Below are 14,134 nucleotides of genomic sequence, written 5' to 3'. Positions count from 1 at the left end.
TCATAGTAAAAGATAAAAACAATAATTCTTACTGCATATATAATTTTCAGTTAAGAGAGAGATTATGGAATCCAGAAGAATCCATGAAATCATGAAACACTTTTGGTGTTTTTGTTTTGTTTTGTTTTTCTTAAACAGAGGAGATGGTATCCTATGGATATCATCTAGAAACTACGTCATGAATAATAATAAAAATAACTTGGCTTGACTGCTTCACTGGTTAATTTGAAAGTCTGATCCCATTACAAAAGTCAGGCTGCAGACTTATTATATGAAGCCTAAGTCAGTAAGCAAGTGCAATTATCTGCTAGTAGAATTTTCTGTTTGTTTTTATGTATCATTTGGGTACTGAATGACAAAACCATGAAAATCTGCATGGAGAAGCAAAGCACAAAAAAATTCCTGCAGGGATAAAAAGAACAGTGATTTCTTTGTTAACATGCTGCCTTTACCCCCTGCCTTCTTTCCGTACAGTATTTCTTAACTATCCTCTTTTACTGATACAAAAATTAGCCATCAGTAAAATTTTTAAAGGAAATTCATATTACTGGGTTTTATTAATACTGTTCTTCATTTATTCTTAATAATTAACTGGAATAATACATATTTATTTCATGGAATCTTTTTAGATTTCCCCATATCTCTTTAAGAGAAAATCAGAGGCAAGTTTATAGTTAGGGGTGTTAAGAGAATGAAGGAAGAGCAACCACAGCTTTTCACCTTGAAATTACAGGACATGGGAACTGCCCTACTGGAACTGTCTGCTTATAGAACAAAAGTAGGTGGGCTACCTCTATTCTAACAGGAGGGAAGGAAACTGCACTCTCCCGGAGGTTTTCTTCAGATTTTATCTAGCTGAATCAGCCACAATAACTCACACGTACAGCACTTCTATATATCAAGCAATCAGACTCTGCAAGTAAAAGCTGGAAGAGAGATTTTGCAAAAGGCCATGCACATCATAAGCATAAGTTTAATACTGGGATTACTTGTGAACTCATAGCATCTTCATCAAGAAAAAAATACATGAAAGATATGATGAATCAACAAAAAACCTTATTAAGCACATGTGTGCACATGACTGTTTCAGGAAACTATCAGCACTATTTTCCAGGTATGAAATAACTGATGACAATTTCTCTACTTGCCAGGGTGTGGGGGCTCAACTCAAGTTTTACTTTTCCTTTCTACTTGGAATGGAATCCCAGGACTTTCAGGAGAAGGTGGTGAGGATTAAGATCAAGCAAAGCATCTTGGTCTGCAAGGCGGGTATTGACAGGGGTCTGAGAAGACCTGCATGTTTTTGTAGGACTTCTGTGGGTGAGGCTGTCAGCTGAGAATGAAGCTGGGTCCGTCCAGTGGAGTGGCACCAACAACATAAAAGTAGTTCATGCTACTGCTTCCCACAGACTCCAGCCCCCACATTATTATTATTTTCACCATCCACACAGGTGTGACCATGCAGCAGCAAGGAACACAGCAGATACAATGACAGCTGCCCTGGCTTGGGAGAGGAAGACTCCCAGGAGAGTCCCAACACCTGCTCATTCTGTTTCCAAAAGCAGCAATCAGAAATCAATGACGGTAGACTACAGCAAAAATCTGACACCTCTTAGGCAAGAGTACTGGGAAAAGTATCTCTAGTCCACAGATGCTCATTAACTTATTTTGAATACTCTGGAGGACATCAAAACACAGTGTTTAAAAATGTTTATTTCTTTACATTTTAAAGCAGGCAAAGCTTCTCCCATTCAGGACTCTAGACTCAGCTTTGCACTAAATTCTGCTAGACACAACTCTTCATATTCTAGACAGAAATCTTGCATATAAAAGAACTTTTCTTTCTCTTCCACTGAGATGTCTCTCTCACATAGGTTAGACTTAGAATTCACCATTCAAATCAATCAAGCACAGAAAAATGGTCCCCAGTCCAAAATGCTGAGCCATTAATGTTTTTCTCTTTAAAGTGAGAGCTAGACTATCACCATAAATTAACTAAAAATGTATTAAAATATAACTGAGATGCTAATGGACATATAGTTAAAAAGGTGTAGTAAGAGTGAAGAATGCATTATTTCATTTCCATCTATGACGTTGAATTGCCATCCCATCTGGTCTTGCTCAAGTCAGTCATCCATGCATGGTGTAACATGAACTTCAAAATAAAAACCAGTACTTCTCTATCTCATTAGGTAATTACAGTTTTAGCATTTGAAACTACTCAGTCTCAGTACTGAGTACTCAGTACTCAGATTCTGTTCTTCAGATTTACTTTTTTTAATAGAAGACAATCACTTCCAAAATCCCACAAAAAACCCATCTCAGAAATCTAAGCAGATACTTAAGAACATAGTAAATATGGGAGACCAATATTTTGCTGTCCTGGTTGCAAGCAATTACAGACAATATTCACACTATAGATATACAGATATGTACTATAGACATATATTCAGATACCCTTGGAAGCATTGCAGATAATCAGCCTAAAACCAACCAACCAACCAAACAAACAAACAAAAAAAACAACCAGCTGACAAGAGGACCTGGATTTTATCCAGATCTTTATTTAAAAACAAAACAACAACAAGTACAATTTCAGTATTTCTACGCCAGCAAATAGCTCCAAGTTTACTCTACAGGGGCAACTCTTCTAATAACTGGCAATGAAAATGAAAGACATTTTTATTCCTCTCTTTCCATCGGGAACCCGTTCTAATTTTGAGGCTGTTTTTCAGGCCACAGAGGTGCAACTGCACTGACAAAAAGTGTTTAATGGAAATAACGACAAAAAGAAAAAAAAAAACAACAATCAAGATATGATGAAGCTCAATGCAATACAATCTGAACTCCAATAACACTAATTTATCTTAAGAAGAATAGAACAAAACTGCACTACTTTCAAACAGCCCAGATCAGTATTCTTTGTGTGTGTATGCAACCCTCAGCAAAGTAGCCAACTGATGTACCACCTAGCCTCCCAAACTGTTTTGTACTGAAGCTCTTCTTATTTGCATGTACTTGCATATCTGTGTCCAATTCAATAATATAAATAGCGGTCAAGTAGAAATGCAGGCATTACCCAGGCATCATCAGTCTTCTGCCCACCCCATATCTCGACAAATGCCCACACATACGTAGATAATATTTAAATGGTCATTAATTATTTAAGCAGGAAATGCTGTTTGTCTATGAGACTATTGAAAAAAAAAAAAAACTAACACCAAAAAGTCCTACTACAGACTCTTGTTCATTACACACATCTTCATATCTCTTAATTGGAAATTCAAGCTATTATTATTAAAATATCAACAGTGTATAGATAGCTCTTTGTTCTACCTCTTCTGCTGAAGTTGTTACCATTTGTTAGGCCTTACATGCCTGGATGCTAGGAAGCATAGCAGAAGGTTTAGAAAAGGATTACAATTATGATGTCGTAAATGCTCCGTCATCATAGAATTTCAGCATGGAACACTGATCCATTTATTACATTTCTTGCCTTGTGGATTTCCTGTGCACCTGCCAGATCTCTTCATGCAGACAGGCAGTCATAGCTCAGAATATTTTCTAACATGGGTCAAGTTAAAGCAAATCAAAGTAACAGTGCTGATTAAGCTAGCCAAATCAGATACCAAACAAGGCTGGGCTTCAGATATTGACAGACGTGGCCAGAAGACCAACAGTCTACATGGGAATGGTACAAAGTACCACAGAGTTAATCTTCAGCTAAGTACAATGAGAGAACACAGCCATAAAGAAAGAGATCAGATCTATTGCCAGAAAGACTCCAGACATAGCAAAAAGTAACAACCACCAGTGCAACAGATGGAGCATGCCATAATGGATTTATGGCCAGCCAGGCAGCATTGCTGCAATCACAAATAAAGCTCAGCACTTAGGCACGTAATGCATTCCCCTAAAGCCATCATCATCAAACCCTGGCAGAAGTTCACTCGCTGTTTGCTTGCATTGCAAATGTTTGAGAACATCTCCTACAAGAGAAGAGTGTGAATAGCAGAACACTGGCTATAGCAAGTCTATTGGCAAGGGAAGGAACATCACCTTTAGGGAGCTATGCTATTCTGATATTCCCCTGGTGCCTTATGCCACACAGCTGCATAAATGACCACTGCAAATGGTACATTTGGGTCTACCTCAATCCATTACTGGGGCTTCCTAATGACTTTTTATTTTTAATTATTATTATTTTTTTTTTAACAGTTGTCTGTAAGGTAAGCTGCTCTATGCTTTCTTTACTCCATTGTTATCTTTCAGTCTTACTGTTATGCACTTTTAAGACTCAGGTTTCAAGCAAGCTACATCAATGTTCACAGTATTTCGTTTGTGGTTTGAAAGCTTGTTAATCATTCCACTCTAAAAAATAGACTGATGAAGGAAATTTCCATGAGTTAAATCAGAGTACACAAATCAAGCGTGCCAATAGGATTAATGTTTGTGACAACTTAATGTCCAGCTTCAGAAAAGATACATATTAAGATGACACAGATGAATGATATTGATCATAATAGAACCTGTAGTCCTCTCAAGGAAGTTTCAGTGTACAGTAATAAAAAGGCATCTACACGATAGGGTAACTCAGTTTCTGTCAGGAAAGCAAGCATGCACAGTCCCCAGCAGACATCTACACTGGCAGTTTCTGTAAGCCTCAGAGCTTTTCTTCAAGGTGAAGGAAAAGTTAGTGCTCTCCAAGAGATGTGCTTGGTTTTTGCTGCTGCAGATAGGTCAGGACTCTGGCTTCACGAATTTCCATGCCAGTCTAATTCTATCACGTAGCCCTCACCAAAATGCCCTTAAGGTAACTTATATTCTTCAGGGGAGAACAGTTCTGGTATCCTGTTGATAATCAGTGTGATTTGCTCCATTCTATGCAAATACCTAAAATCTTGAGATGGATTTTTAAATCTGGCTCTCCCTTAGTATTTTTCACATGAAGCAGTTATTCAGCATATCAGAGAGAGTGACAACCTCCATCATAAAAAACTCCCTTGAACTTTTCAAAAAGAACATTCACACTATCTTAAGCATTTTTACACCATTAGCTTACGTGCTGCGTATGAAAAACAAATGCTAAATGTGGCACCTTACACTGAGTGGTATGGAGAATAGGTATGCCATACAGTATTCCTATCATTACTAAATGAATCTCTATTGTATCCAGGAAGCAAGTAGAGGTCTTATATGGCTTTTATTAATAGAACTGTGATCTCTGTGGAATGCAAGTTGAGAAAATGCCTCATGCCTTTCTTCCCTACCTAACAACTGTTGCTGAGTGACATTATCAATTGCAACTTGTTACAACAGAATAATAGGAAAAATCTCCGTAATCACTCACTGCACTTAAAAATGTAGTCAAGCTTTCTTCAGCAGTGTAACATAGCATTACTTCCAATTTTTGAGTTGCATTCAGTGAACCTGGTTTCTTGAGTCTGCCCAAGCAGTAATCGGTGTAGAGGAAAAAAGGGGGAACAGAAGACCTAGACTGTTTGCCAGTCTCATAATACCAAAAGATGAGAGACTCCAGTCTTAAGCAGCATGCGTTCATGAGTCATGAATGGCTTCATTTGGGGTAACCAGGAATAACTGAAGTACTGGTCATTTCTACCATGCATGGCTAAGGCAGATAAAGCAAAAAAAGGTTGCTGTGTTCATTCAAATATAAAGATGCCCTAAAAAATAAGCAGGCGGGTTGGAACTAAATGATCTTAAATGACCTTCTACAAACTATTCTATTATTCTACAATCTCCATTTCTGGAAAAAAAAAAAAAAAAAAAAAACCAAAAAAACAACCCATAGAATTAGAGAATGGCTTAGGATGGCAAAGACCTTAAAAGATTACCTCACTCACCTAGTGTACTTAATTTTTAGTGATGCATAAGGTGATATTCTATGAAGATTTTTGCAGAGTTTGACATAATTAAAATTAGGATATTAAAAATGAAACATTTCACACTGTCAAAAGTGCTTAGCTTCTGTACAGACACCACGTGCCTGTATCAGTGCATGACCAGTTGTTTGCTGCATATAATAACTTCTACCAAATGATTCCTTCAGAAGAAAGTTCCCCTGCAACACTATGTGCTTGTAGTTACAAACATTCTGATAGTTACTGAGTGTCAGTTTTAATTTTGATTAAATATTTTGCCCAGTATGTATTTATGGGAACTGTAACTCCAGCTTCTATTAAATTATCTCTACTATCATCCTCCTACCTCATCTTAATGCAAAGAAAATACAAATATCAGCTGAACCTTCAATTCAGCTCTTGTAGACTACTTTAATGCTATGGCCAGCTGGTTGGAATAGTAGGAATAGGCTGAAGGTTGCTTTTGATCTTTCAGTTTCTATCAAGCAGCAGCTGCACAAAAGCCTGAGTTATTAACTCTCCACAGGTCTGGAAATACAGGAAGAGAATTAATCTTACTGTGCAGGTCACTGTCACTGCAGATAGCCTATTAAGAAGCTAATTATACCCCAAATTAATCTGCAAGCAAGTTCATTTGTGTAGGTCAGTTTATAGGGTACAGAACTATAGAAGTGAATAAATATGTATGTGCTGTGACTTCTTCCATAAAATAAATAAATAACGTGTCAACTGTCATGATTTTCATAGAATAGTAAATAAATATGTCTTCACTTCAGCACAATAAAAAAGAAAAGCTAGATATCATAATTATTTATAACTTGGCTGTAAGACCCTGACTACAAAGCACTTAGTTCTGAATAACAAATCAGTCCATTTCAATTCAATGGGGCAAGAATGTGTATATGAGTAAGTGTTTACAAGATGAGTGCCAAAGTTAAAAGTAAATGTAAATGAAACCTTTACAATAGAATGGATTTTCCTTTTTCATTTGATTATTTTATATATTCACTGAAAAAAATAAACTCTAATAGCTTATTAAGACATAGTCTTTAATGCACTTTAAAAAAATACAAAAGACTGCGGAGTTATCTCCTGCATTTGGTGCTATTTAGTGTTCTAATACTGTAGATGATAGACTACTGCATTTGTTTTTTTCTGAAATCAGTATATGACACTGAACTGCAGGTGTTCCAACTGCTCAGAGGGAAACAGTTCAAAATAGATTTCATTGCAATGGAGAAATTGTCTGCGTCAAGTTAGCTAAAGGCAAGTGTAAAGGAAAAAGGCAAATGCAGATGACACTGTTACAACATCAGGTTTATAGTTGGCTACAGACTGAATCCATAATACTAGACTGTTGAGGAAAAAGAAAAAAAAAGAAACCTCTCTCCAGAAGGTGATACATAGGTGATACATATCACATACATGGCACACGACCTAACTGTCCCACTTTTATACAATTGATATTTTCACCGGTTCCACTAATAAAGGCTCAGCTGGAGCACTCTATTTAACATGGGAAACCATACATCAGTAAAAATGTCTGTGAACTGTATTTGAACTAGCACAAGTCCAAAAATGGCAACAGCAATTCCAGGTCTAGAAAACAAAGCTTAGGAGCACAGACCAAGTTAAATCCTGTCCTCTTTACTCCAGAAAAGCATAGAGGTGAGGAGAGGAGACACTTTTCCTATTCGGAGAAGAATTCCTAAGTACTTTAATTATATTGTATATGTTTGGTTCATGTAAATAAAAAACTAACTAGATCTTGGGATAAGTGGGAAGCATTCTACTGATAAGAACAGTAAAAAACAGCACTGGTTGCATCAAAATACCACAGAAATCACTATTACAGAGCATTTTAGAAACAGGTTAGACAAAAATTTGACAATCCATGTTTATTTGGTACTAGAGAGTCCAAATTACCTCTCAAGGTGCCTTTCAGCTTTAGAAAGTGTTACTCAGACTTCATCTTCAACAAATTTTATGACTTATAATTAGTAGAGATTTTATATGCACATTTCTGGACTTACCTATTGCTGAACACTGATCTAATTCATATATTTCAATGCCACATATGCATTACTGATTAACTATGGGCACTGAGATTGAAAGAATAAATTTAACACAGTAGTCTGGTGACTATCCAAACCAGAGAGAAAATATTTCTGAATTATTAAGGAAGAAAATATCATCTGTTTCACTACTTCTGTCTAGCAACAGGACTACACAGGCCTCAAATCCTGTACTGACCTATCCTGTACACCTTCAGTATGATAAAGGAAGTCCCATCACAACTACATAAAATGTCCTCGGTTACACAGGCTTTGCAAAAAAAAAAAAGGTTTATTTTAGTTCAAGAACTCAGGTTGGTAAAACTGCAATAATGCCTGTTTCATTTTCAAAAGATCTTTCCTTCTTCAATACTATAGCACTCTATTGTGGCCAAATCATTTTAATAGCAAAAAGTAATTCTGTAGTATTGCAAGGAAACTGAAAATACCAGCACGAACAGGATTTTAGGAGTATATAATCAAGTTTAAACTAGAAAATGAAAACTAACATTTCCTCTAATAGGAGTTACTTTTAAGATTCTATAAATTTCAATTAGGCAATAATAGGTTATTTTTTGTTTTGTTTTGTGGGGAGGTTTCCTGCTGAGGCTTTTGTGTGCTTAATAAAAACACATATTCAAGATCACTCATTAAGTGGATATTCAATATTTAATTTTATCATTTAATAGAAGTTGTGGCTTCACATAACTTACTGAACATCTTCTAGACATTTGAGAAGTTGAGAACCAAAGTTACATGGTACTGTACAGTCTCTACTGAGGCATCCTCAAACTGTACTTCACAAACATAAACAAACCTGATGCCACAGTATGCTGTGAACTGAGGCAGTATATGATCCCTTCTTCAAACACAAGCAAAGGTGCAGACTGCAAGATAAGGGAAGACCAAATGCCTTCCAACTTGATGCATTTTATTCTTTTCCCTCTACTTTTCTCCCAGTCCTTCTCCTTCCTTACTCAGATTTTCTGTCAGTCTTCCCAGACTGATCTGCCTTACAGTGAGCCTGAAGTTTCTAACAAAAAGTTCGTCCCAATTTCAAAGACTAACATGTTCCCTCTGAGTGTTTCTGCCAGTGGGACAGATGGTCATTCCTTGCCATCCCACTCTAGTGAATACGTTTACATGCATACACCCACACATACATCTATACAATTATTAACACAAAAACTCACACGCACAGTAATGCAATAGTTCAAATGTTCTCATTAACATACTCAGATGGAGAAGCCACGAGCCAGAATTTTCTAAATCATGCAGAGAAGACACAATATAAATCCACCTCAAGTGAACGTGTAACACAAACTAATCTCTGCTTTGTCCCAGTATAGAAGAATGAAAAGATCTTCAGATCTGTAGCTGTTTCTGGCATATTTCTACTGTTTCCCACTTTGCATTTAACTCAGGTTATTTCTTGTTTTTTTATGGTGCCTAAAGATGAGTGGTGAATGTGTTGAGAGATGAGACAACCCTTCCTGTTATGCTGTCTAACTTAAAGTTTCTGTCATCTCAGAACATAAGGAACCACAAGACACAAGCAAGGCAGCAAGGACCCCATATTGAGAAAAAGTTGTGCAATAGGACAGCATAATCAAGAAAAGAGTTTGTGTGTTCTGTGACCCAGAAGAAGAATTAAATGAAAATGGCATTGTCTCAGCAGAGGTGAGCTTGTGGAAACAGCAATACACAGCTCTGCCAAAATTCTGCTTGAGCAAATAGAAAAAAGAATTTTGAAAGAGCTTTCAACTCAGTAAAATGTAGTGGGTCACACAGACACCCAAAAGCTGAAGTTGACAAGTATGTAGCTTCCTGATACCTGCCAAGATGTAAATTCAGAGGAAGCAGAAGGACTTCTCAAATAATCTCAAATAAATCACAGGAAACCCCTAATCAAGAAATAATTCTCATTAATACATGGATTAGTTTCACTGGAGTACTGCAAAATAATAACATACAAATGTGGAAAATTTCACCCACATATGGCTAAAGTGGGATCAATTTTTAAAGCAATTAGGAATAAAAAAAAGTGTACTAGAGTGGCAATATATGTCAATCTTAAGTACAGCCTTCTTAAGTACAGTCCTTTCTCTTAACAAGATACTGACTATAATACATTCTGAACATAATGTTTTCCTGCAAAAAATACTACTAATAATAACTTGCTTAAAAACATCTAACAATGTTGCTTCAGATTTTTGTTAAAAAGAACAGAGAACTACAGAAAAATCTCCTGCAGACAAGCAAGTGCCTGAAAAAAATCAAAACAAAAAATACACAGCAACAAAAAGCCCAAACAGTAGTGATTAGACTGTAAATATAAACATACCTTGTCCTTGAGGAACTCCGTAAAATTCAGCAGCTATCCTTGCTGCTTCCTTACGGTTCCCTTTTACAATGTAGAAATGACTAAGTATAGCAAGGCTGATCTTCACAAAGAGTTTAAAACAAAAAAGAGAAAGTATAGTAAAATAGACATTGGATAGCTGCTGGGCAAAAGGGCGACTTTCCTCTATGACAGTCATTGCTGCACGAAAATCTCTCTCAGTGTTTGGGTAGGGCTCTCAAATGTGTTGATAAGATCATATGGCTTCAGCCACGCACTCTTGGGAACAACTGGTCCGTAGGAAAGAAAATATCAGCTGGTCATGATGCTTGCTGCTCAAAATATGAGGATTATTTATACTGTACATAGTATTGAGTTCACTAACACTCCTGCTAGCCCAGCGATTGCAAGTAGGGCAGAATATAACAGAGAGAGGTTCCAAGACCCTGGATTGTACTTGTTCCTCTTATAAGGTGTGTTTCGTTCCAAATTACGCATTTCTAATCCATTTATATCCTATCCTATTTATAGATGCTTTAAAAGATTCTGCCAAAAATATTATTTTAAACTACAGTTTCATATTCTAATTCAGGTAATTCACGTAAATAAATCAGCTCTTACTAAAGTAAGTTATCCTGCTTAAGTACAACTGCTCTTTTATGTGTATTCATTTTTTGGCAGAACAATATCTTTCTTATAAAAACAGACCACATCACTAAATATTTGAAATATACTCCAATAAAGAAACATAGATTTAAAATAGACCACTTCCTGTTGCTTTGTTTAGGCTGAGTGAAAATAGTTAGTATACATGGCTTTTAGCATTATACAAAAATGGCATTTGGAGCAGATGACTGGAATCCGACACTGATATATTTTTATAAATATGATCACTATCCATAATTATACAAAATTTAAAAAACATACAAAATTAACCCATAAAGGCACCATTAAATATAAAGCATGGAATGTTTTTAATGGCTGTGATACACATTGCATTGTGCAGTTTTGTATTATTTTAAACCAATGACGTAACAGGCTTTATTTCTTGACCAGTTTTAGAGAAGGGAATCAAAGTTCCTCAGATTCTTTATGAATTAATTAGCTTATATACCAGAAGCTTATTACTCACAGTTATCAGAAGTTACACACAAATTGTTCCACTAGTGAGTAATGAGTAAATGCTGGTGTCACAACGTGACTCAAATGGAGGAGCTGCAGGACAGAACCAGATTCCTCAGTAAGCCATATCCCTAAAATAAAGGATTGTGGCAGCATAAGTCAGGGTCCTGTTCTAATTCCATTGCGCTTCCTTTTAATTAAAAAAGAAATAGTATATTTACTTACAATTTTAAATATTCTACACACAGTAATCCTAAACTAAAACACCCTTTCTCTTCTTCTTTGGATTCTCATGTTTGATTGTCCAAACAAAACATTTTAGAACGTTGGCAACTGTCCATGGGTATCATCCAAATGTCACTGCATCCAAAGATCCCCTGACTTTAATGAACAGCATAGCAGATACAATACAAAAACATATTTCTAAAGAAAAAGTGGCAAAATAAAAATCCTCTTATCACCTGGCTCCAGGAGTGATTTATTATAGTAAGAACTAATATTTTCTAAAAACTACACTCAAATAAACATTTATAAATGAAGACAATGATAAAAAAAATAAAATATGCTTAGAAAAAAAATAATGATTTATTAACAAACAAGATCTAAACTGTGCTTATCTTGAGAGAAGCAGACATTCAGTTGTTATTCTCGGGAAAAAAGAACAAACTGCATAGAAAACAGTAACTACAAGAGGCAATAACAAAGTAGTTTACAGTGTAAACTGTATTGATCTGTGGAAAAAAAAAAAAAAAAAAAAGAAGTATCAATTTTCTCCTAAATTTTGTTTATAGACATTTTCTCATCCAGCTAGAATAGGAACTGCTCTCCTTGTACCATAGTTAGAAGTAGAAGTGAGTACTTAAAATGCCAAATGAAAATCCTTTTTTATATTTGGCACATTGTTATCTGACACTGAATTGAGGTGTCATGTTTTCCATAAGGATAAATAGGCATTATGTTCTGAGCAAGCACTGCCAATTTCCGTTCTAAGCATTAGCAGAAATGCTATTTCCCTTTATAACATATTCAGCATATGAATTACATTTGTCTTCCATATTTCTACTTCTTCCATATTTCTCACAATTCCCAAACCACCTGAAGTACCTGTTCTTACAAATTAGCCATGCAGAATAAAGAAGAATCAATTATCTAATGGGAACAACTCCCTACTCCCTTTTTTTTTCAACCTGACTGCATATTGTTTAATCTAATAGGTGTTCTTTCTCATCTGGACTTCTCCCATGTTTTGTTAAATAACAAAAGAGAAGAGCCTTTCTTTGTAGAGGCAAAAATCCAAATAGCAATTACTATAAATAACAGAGTTAACAGCAGCATTCAGAGTTAATCATCCACTTACAATACTGTTTTCATGCTTCTTTTAACTGCAGTAGATAAATCACTGAACAGAGAAATTTCTCAGTCCTTAGGTGCCTTCTTCAGGTTGAATTTTTCAGTAAAGAGCAAAAAAATAATGAGTGCCTTTACAAAAATAAGGTCATAGGTGCATGTAATTTTTGTAAGTGATTTCTCAATAAAAATAAAAATCTCACTGACCTGTAAATCTTTTGCATTTAGAAATAGCAAAAAGGAAAAGAAAGAGCAGAATTATTCCTCTATCAAAGCTTGTCTTCCACGCTGTCTTAATTTTCTCTCCATGGCTATAAACAGTATGCTTAAGAAATGAATTATAAGTTTTGAGAGTTTTGGTTCACTCTCAATAGTTTAGGAATAAACTATTTTAGCAAATTTAGCAAAATTACTGTCCTAGTAATATTTCTGTTATTTCTTTCTAGCCCCTCTCACATGAAAACAGATATGAAAACAGAATAATTGTTTAAATGTTAAGGTTCATGTGGTATTTTGGAAGAATCAACAATACAAAGAACGAGACTTGAACACAAAATAACTGAGAGCAAGACTGGGAAAATAGAAAACAAAAGCTACAGATGTTGGAAATGAAATCAGAAAGTGTAAGTCTGAGTAAATAAAACAAGGCATTGACAATTGCTGTGACTGTCAATGTGTCTGAACATAAAAAAATGGCAATAGTAAATGTTCCAAATTTTGTAATGCATGGCAATGTGAAGCAACTGGAGGCTGATCTGCAGCAGTGCAGAACAGTGATGGCTTCCAAACAGAAATCAATGTGTAACATTATAAAAATATGAAAGCCCTTAAAACAGCATGGACTCAATCTGGACATTCTGATTTCTTCAATAATTTTGACATCTGAAAAAGAAATTCCTCCATGCCTCACCTTGTCACTTCAAAGATGGGCTTAATAACACCACTCAGTAGCAGTATTCTGCAGATGACCTCATTGCTGTAAACGAAATACTCAGAGTGAAAACAAGAGGTGCATAGTGAAAATAGGTGAATATTGAAATATTCAGTAAGTGAATAGTGAAAACTAACCAGGTACATAATTTTTCTTTTAATGCAAAATTTGGATAACATTAATAAAATGAAATACTGAATGATAATTCATTTAATGGCTCCAAAAAATTATTCTAAGATTTAAAGGGCTTACCACACCACAACATACAATAAACACAGTCAATAAAACCTTTAAAAATACCAAATGCTCTTTTGAGCTGTATCCTTAACATGTTACACCTCCCAGTGTAAGCACAGAAAAACAAGCAAACCATCTTTCTCTGATACCTAGGAGTTCTGAAATTGAAGGGCATGAAACAGCTGCTGGGTCCAAACAGGAACTCAAGCCCAGTAGAGCA

The 14,134-nt window shown here is 35.6% G+C and overlaps 1 protein-coding gene across 4 annotated transcripts in view; it reads right to left on the bottom strand.

Moving 5' to 3' along the window:
• Nucleotides 1–14,134, bottom strand: part of ASB5 (ankyrin repeat and SOCS box containing 5) — a 36,285-nt gene that overhangs the window by 14,949 nt on the left and 7,202 nt on the right. Inside the window, exon 3 of one of the 4 annotated variants that reach the window (XM_052681577.1) lies at nucleotides 11,410–11,530. The exons of 1 other annotated variant lie outside the window; for it this stretch is intronic. Coding sequence is in view for 1 of the 3 variants with exons in the window: in XM_052681573.1 (XP_052537533.1) it covers nucleotides 10,281–10,476 (196 nt within the window). In the remaining 2 variants the exon portion in view is untranslated. Of the gene's footprint in view, nucleotides 1–10,280; nucleotides 10,570–11,409; nucleotides 11,531–14,134 lie in introns of those variants that run through there. 2 more of the 4 variants (XM_052681573.1, XM_052681579.1) reach the window with 2 other exon arrangements.

The sequence above is a fragment of the Tympanuchus pallidicinctus genome, unplaced genomic scaffold (genome assembly GCF_026119805.1).
Source record: "Tympanuchus pallidicinctus isolate F22 unplaced genomic scaffold, pur_lepc_1.0 scaffold2, whole genome shotgun sequence".
Classification (NCBI taxonomy): domain Eukaryota; kingdom Metazoa; phylum Chordata; class Aves; order Galliformes; family Phasianidae; genus Tympanuchus; species Tympanuchus pallidicinctus.
Note: the sequence above shows the minus strand (reverse complement) of the source record. Positions and strands in the feature narration are given on the sequence as shown.